The sequence below is a fragment of the Globicephala melas genome, chromosome 4 (assembly GCF_963455315.2).
Source record: "Globicephala melas chromosome 4, mGloMel1.2, whole genome shotgun sequence".
In the NCBI taxonomy this organism is placed as follows: Eukaryota; Metazoa; Chordata; class Mammalia; order Artiodactyla; family Delphinidae; genus Globicephala; species Globicephala melas.
The window spans coordinates 85,822,326-85,840,198 of record NC_083317.1 but is presented as its reverse complement, the minus strand read 5'-3'; the positions used below and the strand labels follow the sequence as shown (position 1 = coordinate 85,840,198).

At 35.0% G+C, this 17,873-nt stretch overlaps 1 protein-coding gene across 5 annotated transcripts in view; it reads left to right on the top strand.

Annotated features, from left to right (window-relative positions):
- The window catches only part of FXR1 (FMR1 autosomal homolog 1), a 58,618-nt gene extending 40,792 nt beyond the window's left edge, over positions 1–17,826 (top strand). The window contains exons 11-18 of one of the 5 annotated variants that reach the window (XM_030862853.2): positions 983–1,069; positions 2,251–2,308; positions 2,396–2,458; positions 8,372–8,575; positions 9,988–10,188; positions 10,880–10,960; positions 14,613–14,704; positions 15,452–17,826. In XM_030862853.2, coding sequence (XP_030718713.1) covers positions 983–1,069; positions 2,251–2,308; positions 2,396–2,458; positions 8,372–8,575; positions 9,988–10,188; positions 10,880–10,960; positions 14,613–14,704; positions 15,452–15,622 — 957 coding nt within the window. In that variant the 3' untranslated portion in view covers positions 15,623–17,826. Of the gene's footprint in view, positions 1–982; positions 1,070–2,250; positions 2,459–8,371; positions 8,576–9,987; positions 10,189–10,879; positions 10,961–14,612; positions 14,705–15,451 lie in introns of all 5 variants that reach the window. The other 4 variants (XM_030862856.2, XM_030862846.2, XM_060298380.1 and 1 more) reach the window with 4 other exon arrangements.
- Positions 17,827–17,873: the final 47 nt, after the last annotated feature.

Below are 17,873 nucleotides of genomic sequence, written 5' to 3'. Positions count from 1 at the left end.
AGCTGTGCTCTGTACTGTAGCCTTAGCACCTGCCCTGGTCCATTTCTTCTTTTTGATCTCCCATACTAAAATTCAATTAAATTTTAAAAAAATTATTTTGGGGCTTCCCTGGTGGCGCAGTGGTTGGGAGTCCGCCTGCCGATGCAGGGAACACGGGTTCGTGCCCCGGTCCGGGAAGATCCCACACACTGCGGAGCGGCTGGGCCCCGTGAGCCATGGCAGCTGAGCCTGCGCGTCCGGAGCCTGTGCTCCGCAACGGGAGAGGCCACAACAGTGAGGGGCCCGCGTACCACAAAAAAAAAAAAAAAAAAAAAATATTTTGAAAATAAGTCACATAGTAGTTTCTTACATAGAATAAAAAGTTAAGCCACACTTAATTCCATATTTAGAATCCAAAGTTAAGCCAGTTTGTTTAGATAACTGTTAGGAACTATTCTGTAAAATTAAGAAAATGAGGAAAGACACTGTGATTGGGTGTTTACTTAGGATCTGTTCATTGCCCTTAGCCAGTAGGAAGCTGGAAGTTTACTTCTATAAAGGAAAAAAAAATTATCTTACTCTCCTCCTCACTTTTTTAAACCTTCCTCTTTTGAAATTCAGCTAAGTAAACCAGGTCTGGGTTAATCCTTTCATTTGTTTTAATAACTGGTGACTACTTGCCCATATCAGTAATTTCTTTACATTGTGTAAATATTGAGAGTCTGTAGATGATGCTTCTATTAATGATCACGAAGTACTCCTTCCATTACACACATGTTGAAAGTTTTGCTATCTGAGCACATAATATAGGGATAACCTGGCTAATGGGTTTTATTACGTTTTTAAGGAAAGCACTACTAAAGTGATATATCTAGTCTGAAAATTCATGCCAGTTTGATGGTAAATTTCTTTAAAAGTTGGTTTATATACTTAAAAGATTAGATTGAATTAGAAATTAGAAAACATAAATATTAAATACTGAGGATGTTGTGTTTTCTTACAGGGGATGGTTCCATTTGTATTTGTTGGCACTAAAGAAAGCATTGGAAATGTGCAAGTTCTTTTAGAGTATCATATTGCTTATCTAAAGGTTTGTATAGTGTTCATATCATGTTGCTCCACACGTTTAACTTTATATTTGTAATAAATTTTAAGTCTTTAAATATTTTTGTTAATTCAGCTTCATATTTGCCCTTTCTTTCTGCGTGAGAATATTAAAAGTCCTTTGCTGTAGTAAAATGATTGGCCTCGTGTACATTTTTTCTCTTTCCCTCTGTACTTTTACATTTCTTTCCGTACTGTTTAAGACATGGTCACTCTTGTGTTTGATGCAGATAGGACACAGAACCAGGAATGAAGGTGGGCTTTCTTGGTAACTGATATTCTCTGAATCATGTGTACTACCCCCATAGATATCAGTTGATAATCCTTAACCATTGTTTTTAATATAGTCTGTCTGGGTTGATGAATAAAGAGAAAAGGTTTTAGAAAAGAAATTCCCTATAAGTTGGAATTGTCATTTTCTACTCTTCTTATTCCTGCTGTTTTTTTCTTGTTTATAGTATCTCAACTGCTCTGTCTCTAGTTATGTTTTCCTTTTAGTCACTCATATCGTTGGCTGCTGTGTTAATATTTTGAAAGCACCCCTGATAATGTCATTCCTTTTTTTAAAACTCATCTTTCCAATACTCTGCCTTTTAGCCAAGAGCTTTCTCTAGACACTTTACGTTCACATCCTGTAATGACCTCATTCTCTGAATGACCAAGTCTGCCAGTTCATCTAGGTCACAACTCAAGTGTCATTATTTTGATAGGAAAGTAGGTTATTAATAGTACCTGTCATAAATGGTACCTTACCTCATTTAGCAGAGTTTTTACTCCTGGAAGGCTAGATCTGGTAATTTTATGTAATTATTAGCTGTTTAACTAGGTTATTTCAGCACTTGTCTGTTGAACATCCCCTAGGTTATTCTAATGCTTGTGTGTAAACATTCCCTTGAAGGAGAAGAGTCATTGTCTTTTTATTTTGCATACCTGTAGCACTTAGCATGGTTGGCACATGATGCTAAGGCATTTGTAAATGCTTGGTGAATTGAATTAGCAAATGACCTTGTAAATTGTGTTCACTAGGAATACAGTTATACTTTGCTGAATAACTGCCCAAGATCACAACCTTCTTTCATTTGTAGGACTGGAATATAGCTCAAGCTCTGGGCTTTAAGAAGACAAAAAAACACATGTAAGATTTATCCTTTTTTGTTTTGGTTATAGGAAGTAGAACAGCTAAGAATGGAACGCCTGCAGATTGATGAACAGCTACGACAGATTGGTATGGGTTTCAGACCTTCTTCCACCAGAGGGCCTGAAAAAGAGAAAGGATATGCCACTGATGAAAGTACCGTCTCTTCTGTACAAGGTTCTAGGTCTTATAGTGGAAGAGGCAGAGGTCGTCGGGGCCCTAATTACACCTCCGGTTATGGTAAAAAAAAAATTTTTTTTTTTTGGTAGTGGTTTCGGTGGTCCAATACATTTTGCTTATTATTGTTTTTGGGTTGTTTTTAGGATTTATTTTTTATTTCATTTTATTTATTTATTTATATGGCTGCGTTGGGTCTTCATTGCTGTGCGTGGGCTTTTTTCTAGTTGCAGCGAGCGGGGGCTGCTTTTCATTGTGGTGCGCAGGCTTCTCATTGTGGTGGCTTCTCTTGTTGCGGAGCATGGGCTCTAGGCGTGTGGGCTTCAGTAGTTGTGGCGCACGGGCTCAGTACTTGTGGCTTGTGGGCTCTAGAGCGCAGCAGGCTCAGTAGTTTTGGTGCGTGGGATTAGTTGCTCCGTGGCATGTGGGGTCTTCCCAGACCAGGGTTCGTACCCGTGTCCCTGCATTGACAGGCGGATTCTTAACCACTGTGCCACCGGGGAAGTCCTGCTTATTATTGTTTAGTTCATCACTTTATCTTGGCTTTGAGGGCAGGAGATAGTTCCGAGGTACATGTTTTGATAGTGACAGCATGCTTTATATTAATGACAGTAAAAGGTTTATAGTGTTCAAGTAAAAAGTTTGTGTGTAATGAAATGAAACATGTTTTTGTTAAGTTTATAGCTCATGATCATGTTTGTTCTAAATATTTAGAATAAATATATATGTAACTTGTTTTCTCAGGTATTTTCCCTGTACAATTATATACATTTTCCAATAAAAACCTAGTGATGGTGGTGATATTACTAGGATTTATCTTTTGCCTACCCTCTAGGAAAAGTAAAAATGAAAAAATATGCTAATCACTGTGCCATGATTACATATAGCAAATCTGTACTGGTTTTTAAAATATACTATATTGGTTCATTTGGCAGTTTTGAATATTAATATCTCACATCTGGAATTATTTTGTGAAATACAGCATTTCAATAATATGAGAGCTTTAAAAGTTAGAACCTAGTTAACATTTTATAAATGAACATTTTTTAAAATGTGTTTCACTGAGAGGATGGGGCTTAACCTATATAGGAAGGAACCAGTGGATGGTGATTGTCAGCAATTCTCTAATCCTAAATTTCTCAGTTTGTCTTCAGCTTTGGAGTTGTTCCATTTTTCTGCATTTGGACTTGGATCTTAGCAGTGACCTGATTTTTTTCTTCCCTTCTCTCTTTCCTTCTCTCTTCTCTTCTCTCTTCTCTACTCCCCTATGCTCATCCTAACTGCTTTGGGAAAAAGTTTCATAAACCTTTTCCAGAATAGAAGGCATTTAGGGAAAACAAATACATGAAAGCTTTACAGTGTGCAGATTCCACTTCCACATTTCATGTTTAACCAAAGGATCATCTGATGATGCCAGAGTTATATTAGATTTGTACTGTTTTTCATTTGCTGTAGAGTTGGATGGTCAAGTTTCCCTTCCCCTTTTTTCATTATTTTAAGGTTAACCCTGTATTGAAGCCTGAAAAGAAGAATTCCAGTTACTGTGTTCAGTATGTGAAGGACTGAGAATTGAGAACTATTAAAATCCTGAAAGCACATTTAATACAAAAGACAATCAGTAGTTAAATAGAAATTAAGTACATATTGAATGATTTTAGAGGTACAAATTACTAGTACAAATAATCAGATTTGGTTTTTTGGTTGATGAATTCATTGAACAATTTTATAAGCCTCTGGGAAGTCCACTTATTGATGAGAGGTCACTCTTTGACAAAATGCTTTTGTTGACAGAAATAAATGAGAATGGTGGAGGAATATCATTTGGATTGAAGAAAGCTATGCAGATTGTTCAGTAGATGGCACTCTTACCTCTGAATCTTTGCCAACTAGTAACATTGTATTTCTTGAAATAGCTGTTGAACTTAAAGTAGGCTCCAGAGAAATAAAAATTATTTGAATTTGGTTGTAGATGTTCTTGTTCAGTTAATAGCAGAAGGTTTTTTAGGTGGTGAATATATATATATATATATATAAGCTGTATAAGAATTTAACATTTCTGAAGTTATATATGTTACAATGGATGATGTCTTACAACTTTAATTGGCAGCATTTTCTTTAAATGGCACACAAAATATGACTTAATGTTGGATTTGATAAAATGTGGGGCTTTAGCTGTTAATATTAAGTTCAGCATATGTGTTCATTTAAAAGGATGTGAACAGGGGCTTCCCTGGTGGCGCAGTGGTTAAGAGTCCGCCTGCAGATGCAGGGGACATGGGTTCGTGCCCCGGTCCGGGAAGATCCCACATGCCACGGAGCGGCTAGGCCCATGAGCCATGACCGCTGAGCCTGTGCGTCCGGAGCCTGTGCTCCACAACGGGAGAGGCCACAACAGTGAGAGGCCCGCTTACCACAAAAAAAAAAAAATCTATAGTTTAAAAGGATGTGAACCATCTTCATAAGGTGATTTTAGAAGTTTTAGGGGAAAATATGAGTTAAAATTCTGTTAAAAACAGGTCTTTTTATTTGTTGGAGCCATTACAAATTGAACTGGTTTCATGGATCATTTATAAAGCCTCCCCCCACCCTGACTTTTTGGATTCATGAAATTATATTTTACAGAATTGAGATTGGAATGATTGCAATGATTTTAACAGAGTATTTTTCTGTTGATTATGCAACAAATCATAATTTCAGAGGCTTTTACAATACTATTATCTCATAGTTCTGTAGGTCAGAAATCTGACATGAGTGTCATTGGGCTAAAATCTAAGTGTTGGCATGTCTGTATTTCCTTTTGGAGGCTCTAGGGAAAAATTTGTTCCTTTGACACTTCCAGCTTATAGAGACAATCTCTGTTCCTTGGCTTATTGACCGCTTCCTCCATCTGATAAAGCCAGTAATTACAGAGAGTCCTTATGCTGCCATCTGTGGTTCTCTGTAGTTGAGAATGGTTCTCTACTTTTTAAAGATCCATGTGATTAATTTGGCCTTACCTGGATGATCTAGGATAATCCTCCCACCTCAATATCCTTAACCTTAATTACATCTGCAGAGTTCCTTATGCCATCTCAGAAATGTTTAATATGAAGGAAGTGGAACACTAGCCAGTTCATTAGCTTTTTTTGTTCTTGACCTTAATAGCTGTCTTTACTGAAATCTATTTATGATTTAGACACCCTCTTTGAGTATCTTGAGTATTAGATTTAGGTTAAACCTAAGAAAATTTTTTTGCTTATGATACTGAGTTAAATACTACACTGTATTTCTAAAGGTAATTTGAAAGGAACTTCTGTTAAAAAATGAGATACTCATCTAACTTCAAATTTTGGTAATGTTTTCAGGCAGGATATATAGCTTTGTAAATAAATCCCAAAGTTCTGATACATTCCAAGGTTTTTTTTTGATTGTTTTGTTTTGTTTTTTTAGCTACTCATGAAATGATAAACTACCCTTATTCCACCAGACCATGACATCAGTTAACAAAGTTCTTTTTTGTCATTTGGAAAAATAAGTGTTTTAATTCATTCTCTACTATGAGACTCATTTCTTAACAAAGATTCGAACGTCACTACTAGAAGCGTGCTATATTTTTCTTAAAATGTATGTCTGACGTATCCATTCTTATATAATGACTAGCTATATCTATATTTAATGGCATATGGAGAAAAAAAGATGATAGAAGACTTATCTTTAAAGGAGAAAGCAAGTTGGTAGGCTTGTTTTTAAACTTTACGTTTTAATCCCTGTACTTTAGTATGTAGCATTTTGTGTATCTGAAGAGCTCTTGTGTTTTGCTTTTATCATTAAATGACTATGGAGTTAATATAGTGTATTTCTAGTTTATCTTTCTTATTTGGGAGTTCAGCATAGGAACTTCAAAATCATGCAGCAAATTCACATCTCAAGAGAAAATTGATATGCATGTTGCTAGGCTTCTGGGGGCATTTAGAGATATAAGACAGAGCTCTCCCCTTTATTATATTGTAGACCAAGTGGGAAGTAAATCCACACTGGAGAAAATAGAAAACAACACATGACAATACTTCATGATAGATACACATTAAGGAAATAAGGGGAGAGGTCTGTTTTTAGTTATATTGGTTGGAAGCTACAGACATTGAACTGGGCCCTTAAGGAGATAGATTTGCATGTATAGGTTTCCCACACTATCAGAAAGTAGAGTTTTCCTGTGAAACCTTTTGTAAGCTGAAATGGCATAAAGTGAAGAAGCAATTACCTTAGGACACATCTTGCTAATAGATGCACAAAATAACGTGAGATAAAGCACAGATGCTCACCGACACAGTTCAAAACTATGTTGGCTTGATGCTGAGTTTAGTTCCTGAGGAAGGAGCTGGGGTGTGCTGCTGTCACTGTTTGGGGTGCTTGCTGCCTCTATAATGGCTTGCTGCAAAGCAAATGCCGAAGGCTATTTTCTCTTCGTGCCTTTTTTTCCTAAAGCAGAAATCCTCTTTGATTTCTTTTGGTTAGCGAAAACAGGTATTTGTGGAGGTCTTTTGTAAAAGCAAAACGGTGTAAAATGGGCTTCCCTGGTGGCGCAGTGGTTAAGAATCCGCCTGCCAATGCAGGGGACATGGGTTTGAGCCCTGGTCCAGAGACATCCCACATGCCGCGGAGCAAAGAAGCCCGTGCGCCACAACTACTGAGCCTGCGCTCTAGAGCTCACGTGCCACAACTGCTGAAGCCCGCGTGCCTAGAGCCCGTGCTCCACAACAGGAGAAGCCACTGTAATGAGAAGTCCACGCACTGCAATGAAGAGTAGCCCCTGCTCGCTGCAACCAGAGAAAGCCCGTGCACAGCAACAAAGACCCAATGCAGCCAGGGGAAAAAAAAAAGGTGTAAAATGAACTTTTGAAAAGCATAGGATACCTCTATGCTAAGAGGAAAGGATGAAAAAATGCCATCCCAGAACTAACAAAGAATAGAAGTGGGAATGAGTATGATAGTGATTGGGTCATATAAATCTGACACATTAATTGTGTTATAATAATAATGATGTAAGCTTTCATAGAATCTTTGCAGTGTTTACATTTTTAAAAGGTCACTATTGAATTTGGCCATTGGGATGTTAGAAAAAGTCCATAAACTTTTAAAGTCATGCTGAAGTTTTGTTTCACTGATAATGGCTTCAACTCCATTGATTGTCAGGTTGAAGCTGTCTTTTCTTAGAGTAACCTAAAATTTGTTCAGTGATTTCAAACGCTGTATTCTTCAAACTTAAGACATTATTGTGCGAAAAACATAATTTTATGTAGAGCTACTAAAAATACACTCCCAGTTCATGAGACCATCAATTATAAGAAATATTCTTATTTCAGAGATGTTAAATGTGAAAAAAAGGTGCTGCCTAGAATCAGTGAAATAATGGTAGAATACAGTATGCAGATAAAGTACTCATTCTTCTAAATATGATTAAATTTGCTTTTAAATATTGGATAGTGGTTATTTCTTATTATATTGGGTTGCCAAACAGTTCGTTTGCTTAGTGAATGCATTGTGCAATAAAATTCTTGGTGAAAATGAAAAATGTGTCTTTTATTTTTACTTAAAACCAAATGAACTGTTTGGCCAACCCAATACTAACAATTTGTTAAAAACCTAAAAATGGGCAAAATTTAAAAAATATTTCCCTATATTAAGTGCATTTTCATATTGTATATGTGTAACGTTTTGTATGTTCTTTGCAAAATTCTATTGGCCATGTTTCTGCGCATCCAGACAGTTAAATTTTTAATCTATCTGACTAGGTAAATACTTTATTACTAGTATACAATATTAACATTCAATTATTTCTTAGTTAATAAATTTCAAATTCATTAACATTTTTATTTCTCTTTCTTTGGAGCAGCCAATCAGTAGGGTTAAACAGTGATTAGCAGGAAATAATGTTGAAAAATTTCACTTTTTTCTTTAATAGAAATATAGTTGGCTTATGTTTTCTTCTTTCCCAAGGTACAAACTCTGAGCTGTCTAACCCATCTGAAACTGAATCTGAGCGTAAAGACGAGCTAAGTGATTGGTCATTGGCGGGAGAAGATGACCGAGAGAGCCGGCATCAGCGTGACAGCAGGAGACGCCCAGGAGGAAGAGGCAGAAGTGTTTCAGGGGGTCGAGGTCGTGGTGGACCACGTGGTGGCAAATCTTCCATCAGTTCTGGTAGTCTTTTATATACTATGTCAGAATCCTTTCTTGGTAAACAGTATAATTTCATATACGTTAATTCATTTACCAGGGCCACTCATTTCTGGAAGTTTCTCTTTTAACTGTCTAAGGAAAATAGTAGAATATATATATATACACACATACACATAGCAACATAAGGAAAAGCACTATAGAGTGTTTCTCAGTGAAAGTTTAGCTAGAATATTCAGAATGTTCTTGCTTAGTATAATGGGCTGGGGGGAGAATTGAGAATTGTCAGGGATCCATGGACTAGATCCATAGCATATTATTGTATGGCAACTTTTAATAAAACCACTCTTAATAAATTTTTAAAAAAGGCTGGATCAAATCACACCTTTTACGGGACTTTAAAGTACTCTCTAGTTCTAGTGATATTCTTCAAGTCCTAAAGTTCAGTTTACAGACTTCCAGGGAAATAGTTTTTTATATTTTAGTATATTGTTCACTCTTATCAAGGTTTATAAAATTATAGTATGCTGAATTACAAAGTAAATGTACTTTACCTAGTGTTTATGATTAATGGATAAACTTAGTGTCTTTTGCAAAGATGCTAGCTTGCTAGCTGTTACCAAAGGAAACTTAGAAAGGAAAAATCGTGATTAGGTGAATTTCTTCTATAATTTGATTGGTGGAAGCAATAAATGCACATAGGTAAGATGGGTATTTTTTTTTCTTATAAATTATATCTTAAAACCTTTCCTTTCCCACCCTCACCCCACCTTACTCCACCTTCACTCTTTCTTTCTGGAGATGGGAGTACTACTCAACATTCATTTCCACATTTTCCTATAACCAGTTAGAATTTCAAATTTTTTAGTATGCTTTTTTGTGTAGACTTGTTTTGCTTGCTTCAGTTCATAGTAAGAGATTTCTATTATGTCATGGAGTGCAGGTGTTGAGTATTATTTGGAAATAGTTCATTAACATTGGCACAAAGAAGCAGCAACCACATTGAACTCAGTTATGGAGACAAAAAGCTGTTTCGTGGAAGTGATTCATTTTAGCTGAATATTTGTTTTCATTTTTATTTCTCTAGCCTCTGGGCAGGATTAGCTAGGAATGTGAATGTAAAAAGTAGCATGTAATAATATACTAGTTCCTAATACGTTATCAAAACAAGTCAAAGAGAAATGGTAGAAAGCCAAGTTGTCTGCCCTTCTTCTGTTTTAATATTTCATTGCCATTTAAAGGTTTTTATATTTGTTGTTTTTCAGGTAAAATAGTGATACAGAAAACATTTTATCTGAAGACAGAGAGGGTATATTTTTACCTGGGGAAAATTGAAGTTTCTTATCATTAATTGATATAGTTCAATATAGGTCGGAGTATTCCTAATAACTGCAGCTCTCTTAAACAAATATTTCTTGCCTCTGACATGCATATAGTGCTCAAAGATCCAGACAGCAATCCATACAGCTTACTTGATAATACAGAATCAGATCAGACTGCAGACACTGATGCCAGCGAATCTCATCACAGTACTAACCGTCGTAGGCGGTCTCGTAGACGAAGGACTGATGAAGATGCTGTTCTGATGGATGGGATGACTGAATCTGATACAGCTTCAGTTAATGAAAATGGGCTAGGTATGTAAGCACTTAGGGAAAAGATATATATTATTGTATAATATTGTTAATGTATGAAGCTTTTTTAAAAAAAAAATCCCAAACATATGCAATTCACAAGTTGAATTTTTCCTAGTGTTTACTTCAGACGAGGTAGATGGCTTTGTGTCTGTCTTAAATGTCTAGTTCTCAGATTTGTATAGCCAAATAATTTGAAACTGGGAGGGTTTATTAAAGTGCCCTTCAATACAAATATTCAAACTGCAAGGCACTTAATACTCTTACTGTTCTAAACCAAAATTGGGCTTTCAGTTTGCCTCTTTAAATGTTATAAATGACACTAATGAAGGTGTGTATACTGAGTAGGAATTGATTTCCAGAGGGCTAAAATGTCATTAACTTTGGTAAAAAAAAGGAAAACTTTATTCCTGAATGATGGTAATTAAGTCTTAGAGTTTGTTTAATCAAGAGTTAAAACCCTCTTAATTTCTGGATGATAATTTCATATTTAATGTAGTAGGAATGTTTTAAACTACAAAAGTATTTTTCCTGTGAGTAATGTGTATTGTTTTATTTTTCCTGTTTAATTAAAAGGTTCTTTTCCCTTCTTTAAATCTTTGAAGGAAAGAAGTTTTTTGTTTTTTTATTTTTTTTGCTTTGTTTTTTGCTTTGTTTTTGTCAGAATAGTTCATGGTGAACTTTGCAATTACAGATGATAGTGAAAAAAAACCCCAGCGACGCAATCGTAGCCGCAGGCGTCGTTTCAGGGGTCAGGCAGAAGATAGACAGCCAGGTAACTTGCGTGGACCTGTTGCCAACACCAGGTTACAAGCATGAAAAAAAAATGTCATGTGTCTGCTTTCTAAATATATTATACTTACATGTACACCTGTGCATATACATTCAAGATGTGCATTGCATAAATTGTTTACTCAACTAATACGACTACTACTCTTAAGAAAATGCATTCTTCCTTCACACCGTAAATGTGTAGTAAACCCGTCTAATTGAACTAATGTTGTGTCTCAATTTTTTTACATGGAAATACTGTTGAGAATACCGTTATTTTGTCCACTTGGCAGATTCTGCATTCTTGAGTTGGGGCCTGCCATCCCAGGAACTATGTTGTAGATTGTGATTGAGGTTGATTGGCAAAACTGGGCAGCTTTTGCATGGTGCCTGCTTGCTATAACTGGGTTCAGCACCTCATTTTTGTGGGGTTTCTCATACCCACAGTTTAAAAAAAAAGTATAAATGAAAAAAATACTTGAAAGTGTCTTTTTCCTAGTAAGAGGAATGCATGTTATGTTTTTGTTTATTGTAGTGTGATGCCTTTTCCCTTACACCTACTAACTATTCAAATTAATAGTACTTACTTAGTTTTAGAATGTTAATTTAAGTAGATATAATTTTTAGTAACTTCAAAGAAACTTGTTTGCTGTGTCTATACTATCTTGAACATAATTCCATTTCCTTTGTATGGAGAATCACATGTATATTTACAATGAAGAAACTGTGTGCACCAGAAATAAACCCCTTTTAAACTAATCAATTTTGCATTCTTTCCAAAGCAAATTCTTGTGTTTTCCCCAAATAAAGAATGTAAATTCCAGTATCTTTATTTAGAATTTTAAGTTTAGTGGTTGTGGAGACATTTGAGAAAACTGGTTAAGGGTATTAGTTTCCATTCTTGGGGGAAAAAAAGTTGATGTTTTAAAGATAGTTGTAAATTTAAAAGGAATTAAATATTGTCAAAATAGGTTCCAGGAAATGTTACTGTTTTCTCTTCTTTTCTCTCTCTTTAGTGTTAGAAATACTTTTAGATGAAGAGATTGTATTTATTTTGTTTTTTGAAGCTGGCATAGCAGTGTGTACACTTTTTGGCTGTACTTTACAAATAAGGAAATTTAAGCTGTTAGTAGGTTGGGCTTGAGATAGAATAAATTACAACATAATTTATTAACTAGGTGGATGGTGGTTCATTACTAAGTCAAAGGACATAAAGGGAATAACGTAAAACCTTTGATAAAGAAGAGGAAGAGATTTCTGCATGGTATTAATTGAAACTTGAGTAATTTAGAGTTTTAAATAATTAAGCAATGATTTGTGTTCTTTACTGCATTTATTCCTATTTTACTCTGTTCTTTGGAAGTACTAATTTCCTCTTTAGAACTCATTGCCTTTCTCAGCGTGCCCCCTGCCCCCCAAACCAACACACACACGCGCACACACACACACACACACACACAATAGGTGGAAAAAGCACATCATTTTCTCCTTTGCCCCTGGAAGGAGTTCTACGAAGGCAGCTTCTATCCAAAGTTAATGTCAACATTCTCTGAAATAAATATTTGCTCAGAATTTCTTGTTGCCCTTAGTATAAATTAAGCAGTGAGTGTTCTTTACTAAGAAAAGAATGACAGTATACTGGTGTCCAGTGGATTAACTTTGGAGCCCTTAAATTCTAGAGTCCCAATTTATGCTGCACAAATTGCCTCAGTTTTTTTCTAGATATTGTAAATACTTATTAATCTGTTTTGAACTTTTAAGTGGCTTTTATTTTAAAGACTGGCTATAAACAGGTTTTTCTTTGAATTAACAGGTTATTTTTAGTTTTACCTCCCTTTGGTAGGGGAGGGGCACTGATAAATTTTTACCTTTCCAGCTAAGTGCCTATTAATTGATAAACTGTATCAAAGTATACTATTCTCTGTACATAGTGGATGAAGAGTTCTAAGAATTGTCACGTGTTCAAATTTAGCAGTATGCATGTCTATGCATCAGGGTTTCCAGGTAGCTGAGTTCTTCCAGGTGTCACTGAGGGCTCAACCATGGAAACAGAATGAATTCATTAAGGTGCTCTCCAAATTAGAATAGGATGCTTTTGCTTCTGTGTATGTAGATATAATGATGAAGTGGATTTGATAGTATCCCTCTCCCCAATTTTGGAAACTATTATTAAATGTATTTATAAATTTATTTACAGTGAATTTAAATGACCATTTATAAAGCTCCAAAATGAGTACATTGAGTTTCTTATAATTTGGAGGGAAAGAGACAGTTTTAGACATGAAACATCTTTATTTAGCGGTGTTTCTAAAGATGTGTATTAGTTCTGAATTAAGTTGTTTCCTTGGGATTTAAAAAGATTCATTTTAATAGTTCTATCTATGTCAGAATTCTTTCTTGGTAAACAGTATAATTTTAGAAAGTTCTTGAAAGTTCTAGAAAGTTCTTGGATCTTATAAAGAAAGGTGTTAGCATGTTAATTCATGATTAAGAAAAATGAATTGTAAATACAATCCAGCTTTTTATTATATTAAAATGATTTATTTTCATATAATTTGAACCTGATGGACTAGCTCTTCCTGTACATAGTGACTTTAAATTTTAAATTTACCCGAGTTTTAATTCTTTCGTAATTTACCTGCTTCCATAATTTAAAGTACACCGTATTCCACATAATCAGGGATTTTCCTTCATCAGTTTCTGAGGGAAAGTAAATACTTTGAAAGGAAGAGGGTGATTATTTTGATATTTCTTCAAATCAGTGAATTCTAAGTTGCAGGTCCTTGAAGAGAAAGTTCTGCAGTGTGAGGCCAGTCCAGTGTACTAGCAGACCAGAGGTAGTTTGTTGCAGTTGGGTTGGCAGTAGGGTGTTAGTGTGGGTTAGTCTTTTCGCCTTTGCGTTAGTCTTTTCCCTGTATCCCTACTGCCATTGTAAACACAAACACCTTTCAGTCAGTCGCTTGAAAGATTGGCAAGATGGGGAAAGGGAGTGGTTACTGAATTAATGGTGGACCTTTTCCCACCATGATCAATGGCCACATTTTTAGGTTGGTGTTCTGTCATCTTTAGTTTGCTTGCAGTTTTTTTAGATTACTCAGAATGGTTTCTAGTGTGAAATGTGAAAAAGGAACCATAAAATACACTTGGATATCTTACTGTGCTTTTAAAGAAAATGTTAAAAAAAAAAAAAAACAGAACAACTAATTTCTGAGTAAATCTTTTACATCTTTGATGAAAATTTCAAATTGAAGCATGCTACACCACGATTTGACCCAGTTTGCCCCATTTTTTCCCCCACTGATAAGTGCAAACACTGGGCTTACAATGCTGCATTCTCTGTTCTTGGTTGTGGATTTCTATGTCAGACTTACCCCACAACTGTAGACTAACCAGAAGCAAATGGCTGGACTCTTGTTGAAGAGGACTTTAATCTAGGCTTCCTTGCCTCTCCAGCTTGAAATCTTCTGTAGTCAGCACTAAACCACAGGCACATTTTTCAGGGTTAGTTTTTGGTTGGAGGTGGTACCCAGCTTAAGAAAATTTTGAATTGGGTAACCCACCATTAATTTATTTTAAAAGTAAAATTACTCTTTATCCATAAATAAACTTTAGAAGTACTTTTTCAACACCTGTAATTTTTTTCTCATCTTCAACAGTCACAGTTGCAGATTATATTTCTAGAGCTGAGTCTCAGAGCAGACAAAGAAACCTCCCAAGGGAAACTTTGGCTAAAAACAAGAAAGAAATGGTAAGGAGAATTTAACCTGTAGGTTTTGGTGTTTTTGTTTTTGTTTTCGGTATGGTTTAGTTTTATTTTCACTTCTTAACTTACTTGTATGATCACTTGTTTCCCCAATTAGACCAGTAATATTTTAGTTAAAGACTACTCTTGATTTTGTTTTTGGCCCCAGGTAACTGAAGATATGCATGCTTGAGCCTGAAATACTTTTCATTTAGAACTCTAAATAGCATTCGTAAAATTCAGTCTGCCCAAAGATACTGGGCATAGAGACTGTTGCCTTAATTTGGGGAACAATAGGCTGAATATACCTCTTCTCAGTGGTGGATAAAGACCTTTAAGTTTCAATTCTTTTAAATATTTTAAGGGATTTGATATGTAAATGTGAGTTCCAAAAAAAAGGTGAGTAAGTAGGTGGTTATTTGCGTTACTTAGGGTATTAATGTTTATATCTTTTATATGGTGAGCTTTCCAGTGGTTAAAATGAAATTAGGTGCAAGTTTTCAGTAAACAGGTACAGATTCTTCCTGTGGTTTATGCACCGCTAGATACTAGAGATAAAGAGTTGAAAAGCCCAGAGAGGTGGAGTACATTGGTATTTGTTTTGAATTTTAAGAATGTTTTAATTCTTTGATCCATTGTGGTATGTGAAAACTAAAATTATTTATTAGCTAATTAATGTTTATGTAGCTATTGTCCTCCTCAGCTATAGATTTCATTTATAAAGAAGTTGAAAAAGTTGTCTCCCTTTGGCAGGCAAAAGATGTGATTGAAGAGCATGGTCCTTCAGAAAAGGCAATAAATGGCCCAACTAGTGCTTCTGGCGATGAAATTTCTAAGCTACAGCGTACTCCAGGAGAAGAAAAGATTAATACCTTAAAAGAAGAAAATACTCAAGAAGCAGCAGTCCTGAATGGTGTTTCATAAACTGAAGAAGTTCCTAGTTTACAGTTCTTTTACATTACATTTTACAATAGTGCTTGTACAAGCTTGCCAAAGATAGAATATGGATCGCCAGTCTTTACATCGCACTTTCAGTTCCTCCATTTGGAATTCAGAAAGGGGAGGGATCCTGAAGAAATCATATGTTAAACATACTTTGACACCTACTGTGTTATAAAATATATCATCAGATGTGCCTTGAGAATAGTATATGTAACATTAAAAAAAGTTGCTGGCTATAGGAAATGTTATTTTGTTTTCAAAATATGGCAGAGATGGGGGGAGGTGGGTGGGGGGTGGGATCCCTAAGGGAATATTCTTTATGAAAGCATTAGCTGCTTTTGTTACATTTTTAATAATATGCAACCACTTCTTCACCTGAGGAAAACTAGAGTGAAATGCAGTCTAAGATATTTTGCACTGAATTGTAATTTCGTCATTAGTTTAGTCTGGAAACTGGTCTGTTTTAATGTGTTTTTAAAATGCTGTATGTAGAGGAAAATCTGCAGGCCACTGGAATACATTTGTTAAATTCTCATCTGCAGGGACACTGGGTGATATTGGCAGTGACTGTTCTACATTGAGGCTTTGTTTGGTTTATTTATTAAAGTGTACAGTATTTAAAAAATCAAACATAGCTTTAGTTAAAACACTAAGCTGAATTAGTCATGTCCATTCAGACATAACCTGAACTACTGAAAAGATCAATTTCCAGAAGGTTTATTCTGTATAAACTACATGTTAGTCTTCAGTAGAGTATCTTTTCCTTTTCTTTTTTCCCCCTTTTTCTTTTTTTTTCCTTTTTTTTTTTTTTTTGATTTTGGTTGTTTGATGTGCAATATGTTTTTGTATGCAGGTAGTAAATAAACTTTGATCTTCCATTTGCTGATTTTTAACTTTCTACTTTTTATACCAACTGTTGAAAAGTAGTTGGACCTACTTAAAGGCCTAGAGTAGTATTCTGATTGCTTTTTAAGATGCATTTATACTTGCTCATAAGTAGTAAAATATTAGCTGGTCAATTTATCATTTTGTAATGAATCCTCTGAAATCTTAGTACTTAAAAAAATTTAGTGTGTTAGAATAGAATGGTTTAGGGAATTGATCAGAGATTTGATATTAGGAAAGTCTTTGTAACAAAATTCTAATCATAGGCAACTTTTGGAAGGCATTGGGGTAAAATCCAGAATTTTACTTTTGCCTTTGATTCTTTATTAAAGTTATTTTTATAAAGAAGTATAATGAGCAGTTTTTAAATAAGGAATGTCACGAATTTGATTTTTGGTTCTTAAGGAAATAATTTTAAAGGTTCTTATACTAATGAATGGATTTTTGGTAAATATTTTAGCCAGATGTCTTAATTTTAGGAAGATACAAACTTAAACGAAGTGTGTTGCAAGGTGATATCAAGTAGTTGTGGGTTTATGGGAGTTGCTCTACAATATTATATAAAGACTACTGAGCAAGAAGAAAGCTCTTTCACTTGGCATCTGAAAAGTATTTTATGTGCATAATTTATGTTAATTTACGTGCATAAAAAAGCTAAGTGATGTGAATTTATGGCTGAAGGACAATTCAGGTTATAGTTAAAAATATTTGCCAGGTCAGTGTATGTAAAACCCTAGCCCTGAAATTTATTACTGTTGAGGTTAAAGTTGTGATGATATTACATGCTTTTTCCTAAAACCCTGATAACTGAAAATTTTAAGGTGTAGTGTGAATAGTGCAGTCCTTGAACATTGAATAAATAATATCAAGTAATTTCATATCTTAATAAAATTACCCACAAATGTCTTTTTTTTAATCCACCAAAGTCAGAAACATGTAAAATTGTTGGCCTTTTTATTCTTCTCTTCAGTAGTAGAGTTACAAATTAATTATAAGGTATGAGAAGAATTTTCATTAATCCCCAAATCGGTAAATATGATATAAAGAAAATACGATTTTTCATTTTCTTCCAGGTAGAATATTCAGTAAAATCCTCCTGTAAAGACTGTTTCAGTGGGAACGGAAGAAACACAAAATCATCTTAAGTGGGTTTAGCCCAGGGAGTTTTTTTAGAACTAATAACCTGATTCTAGGAAATAAGTATTAAGATTTCATGATTTACAAATGACTAATCCCAATGTCCTTTAGAAATATGTGCTGCAGAATCATGATAGGCCTTTTATCTTTTTTTTTTTTAATAGCACATGCTCAGATTCAGAACTGAAAAGCCCACTCCCAAAGGTAACTA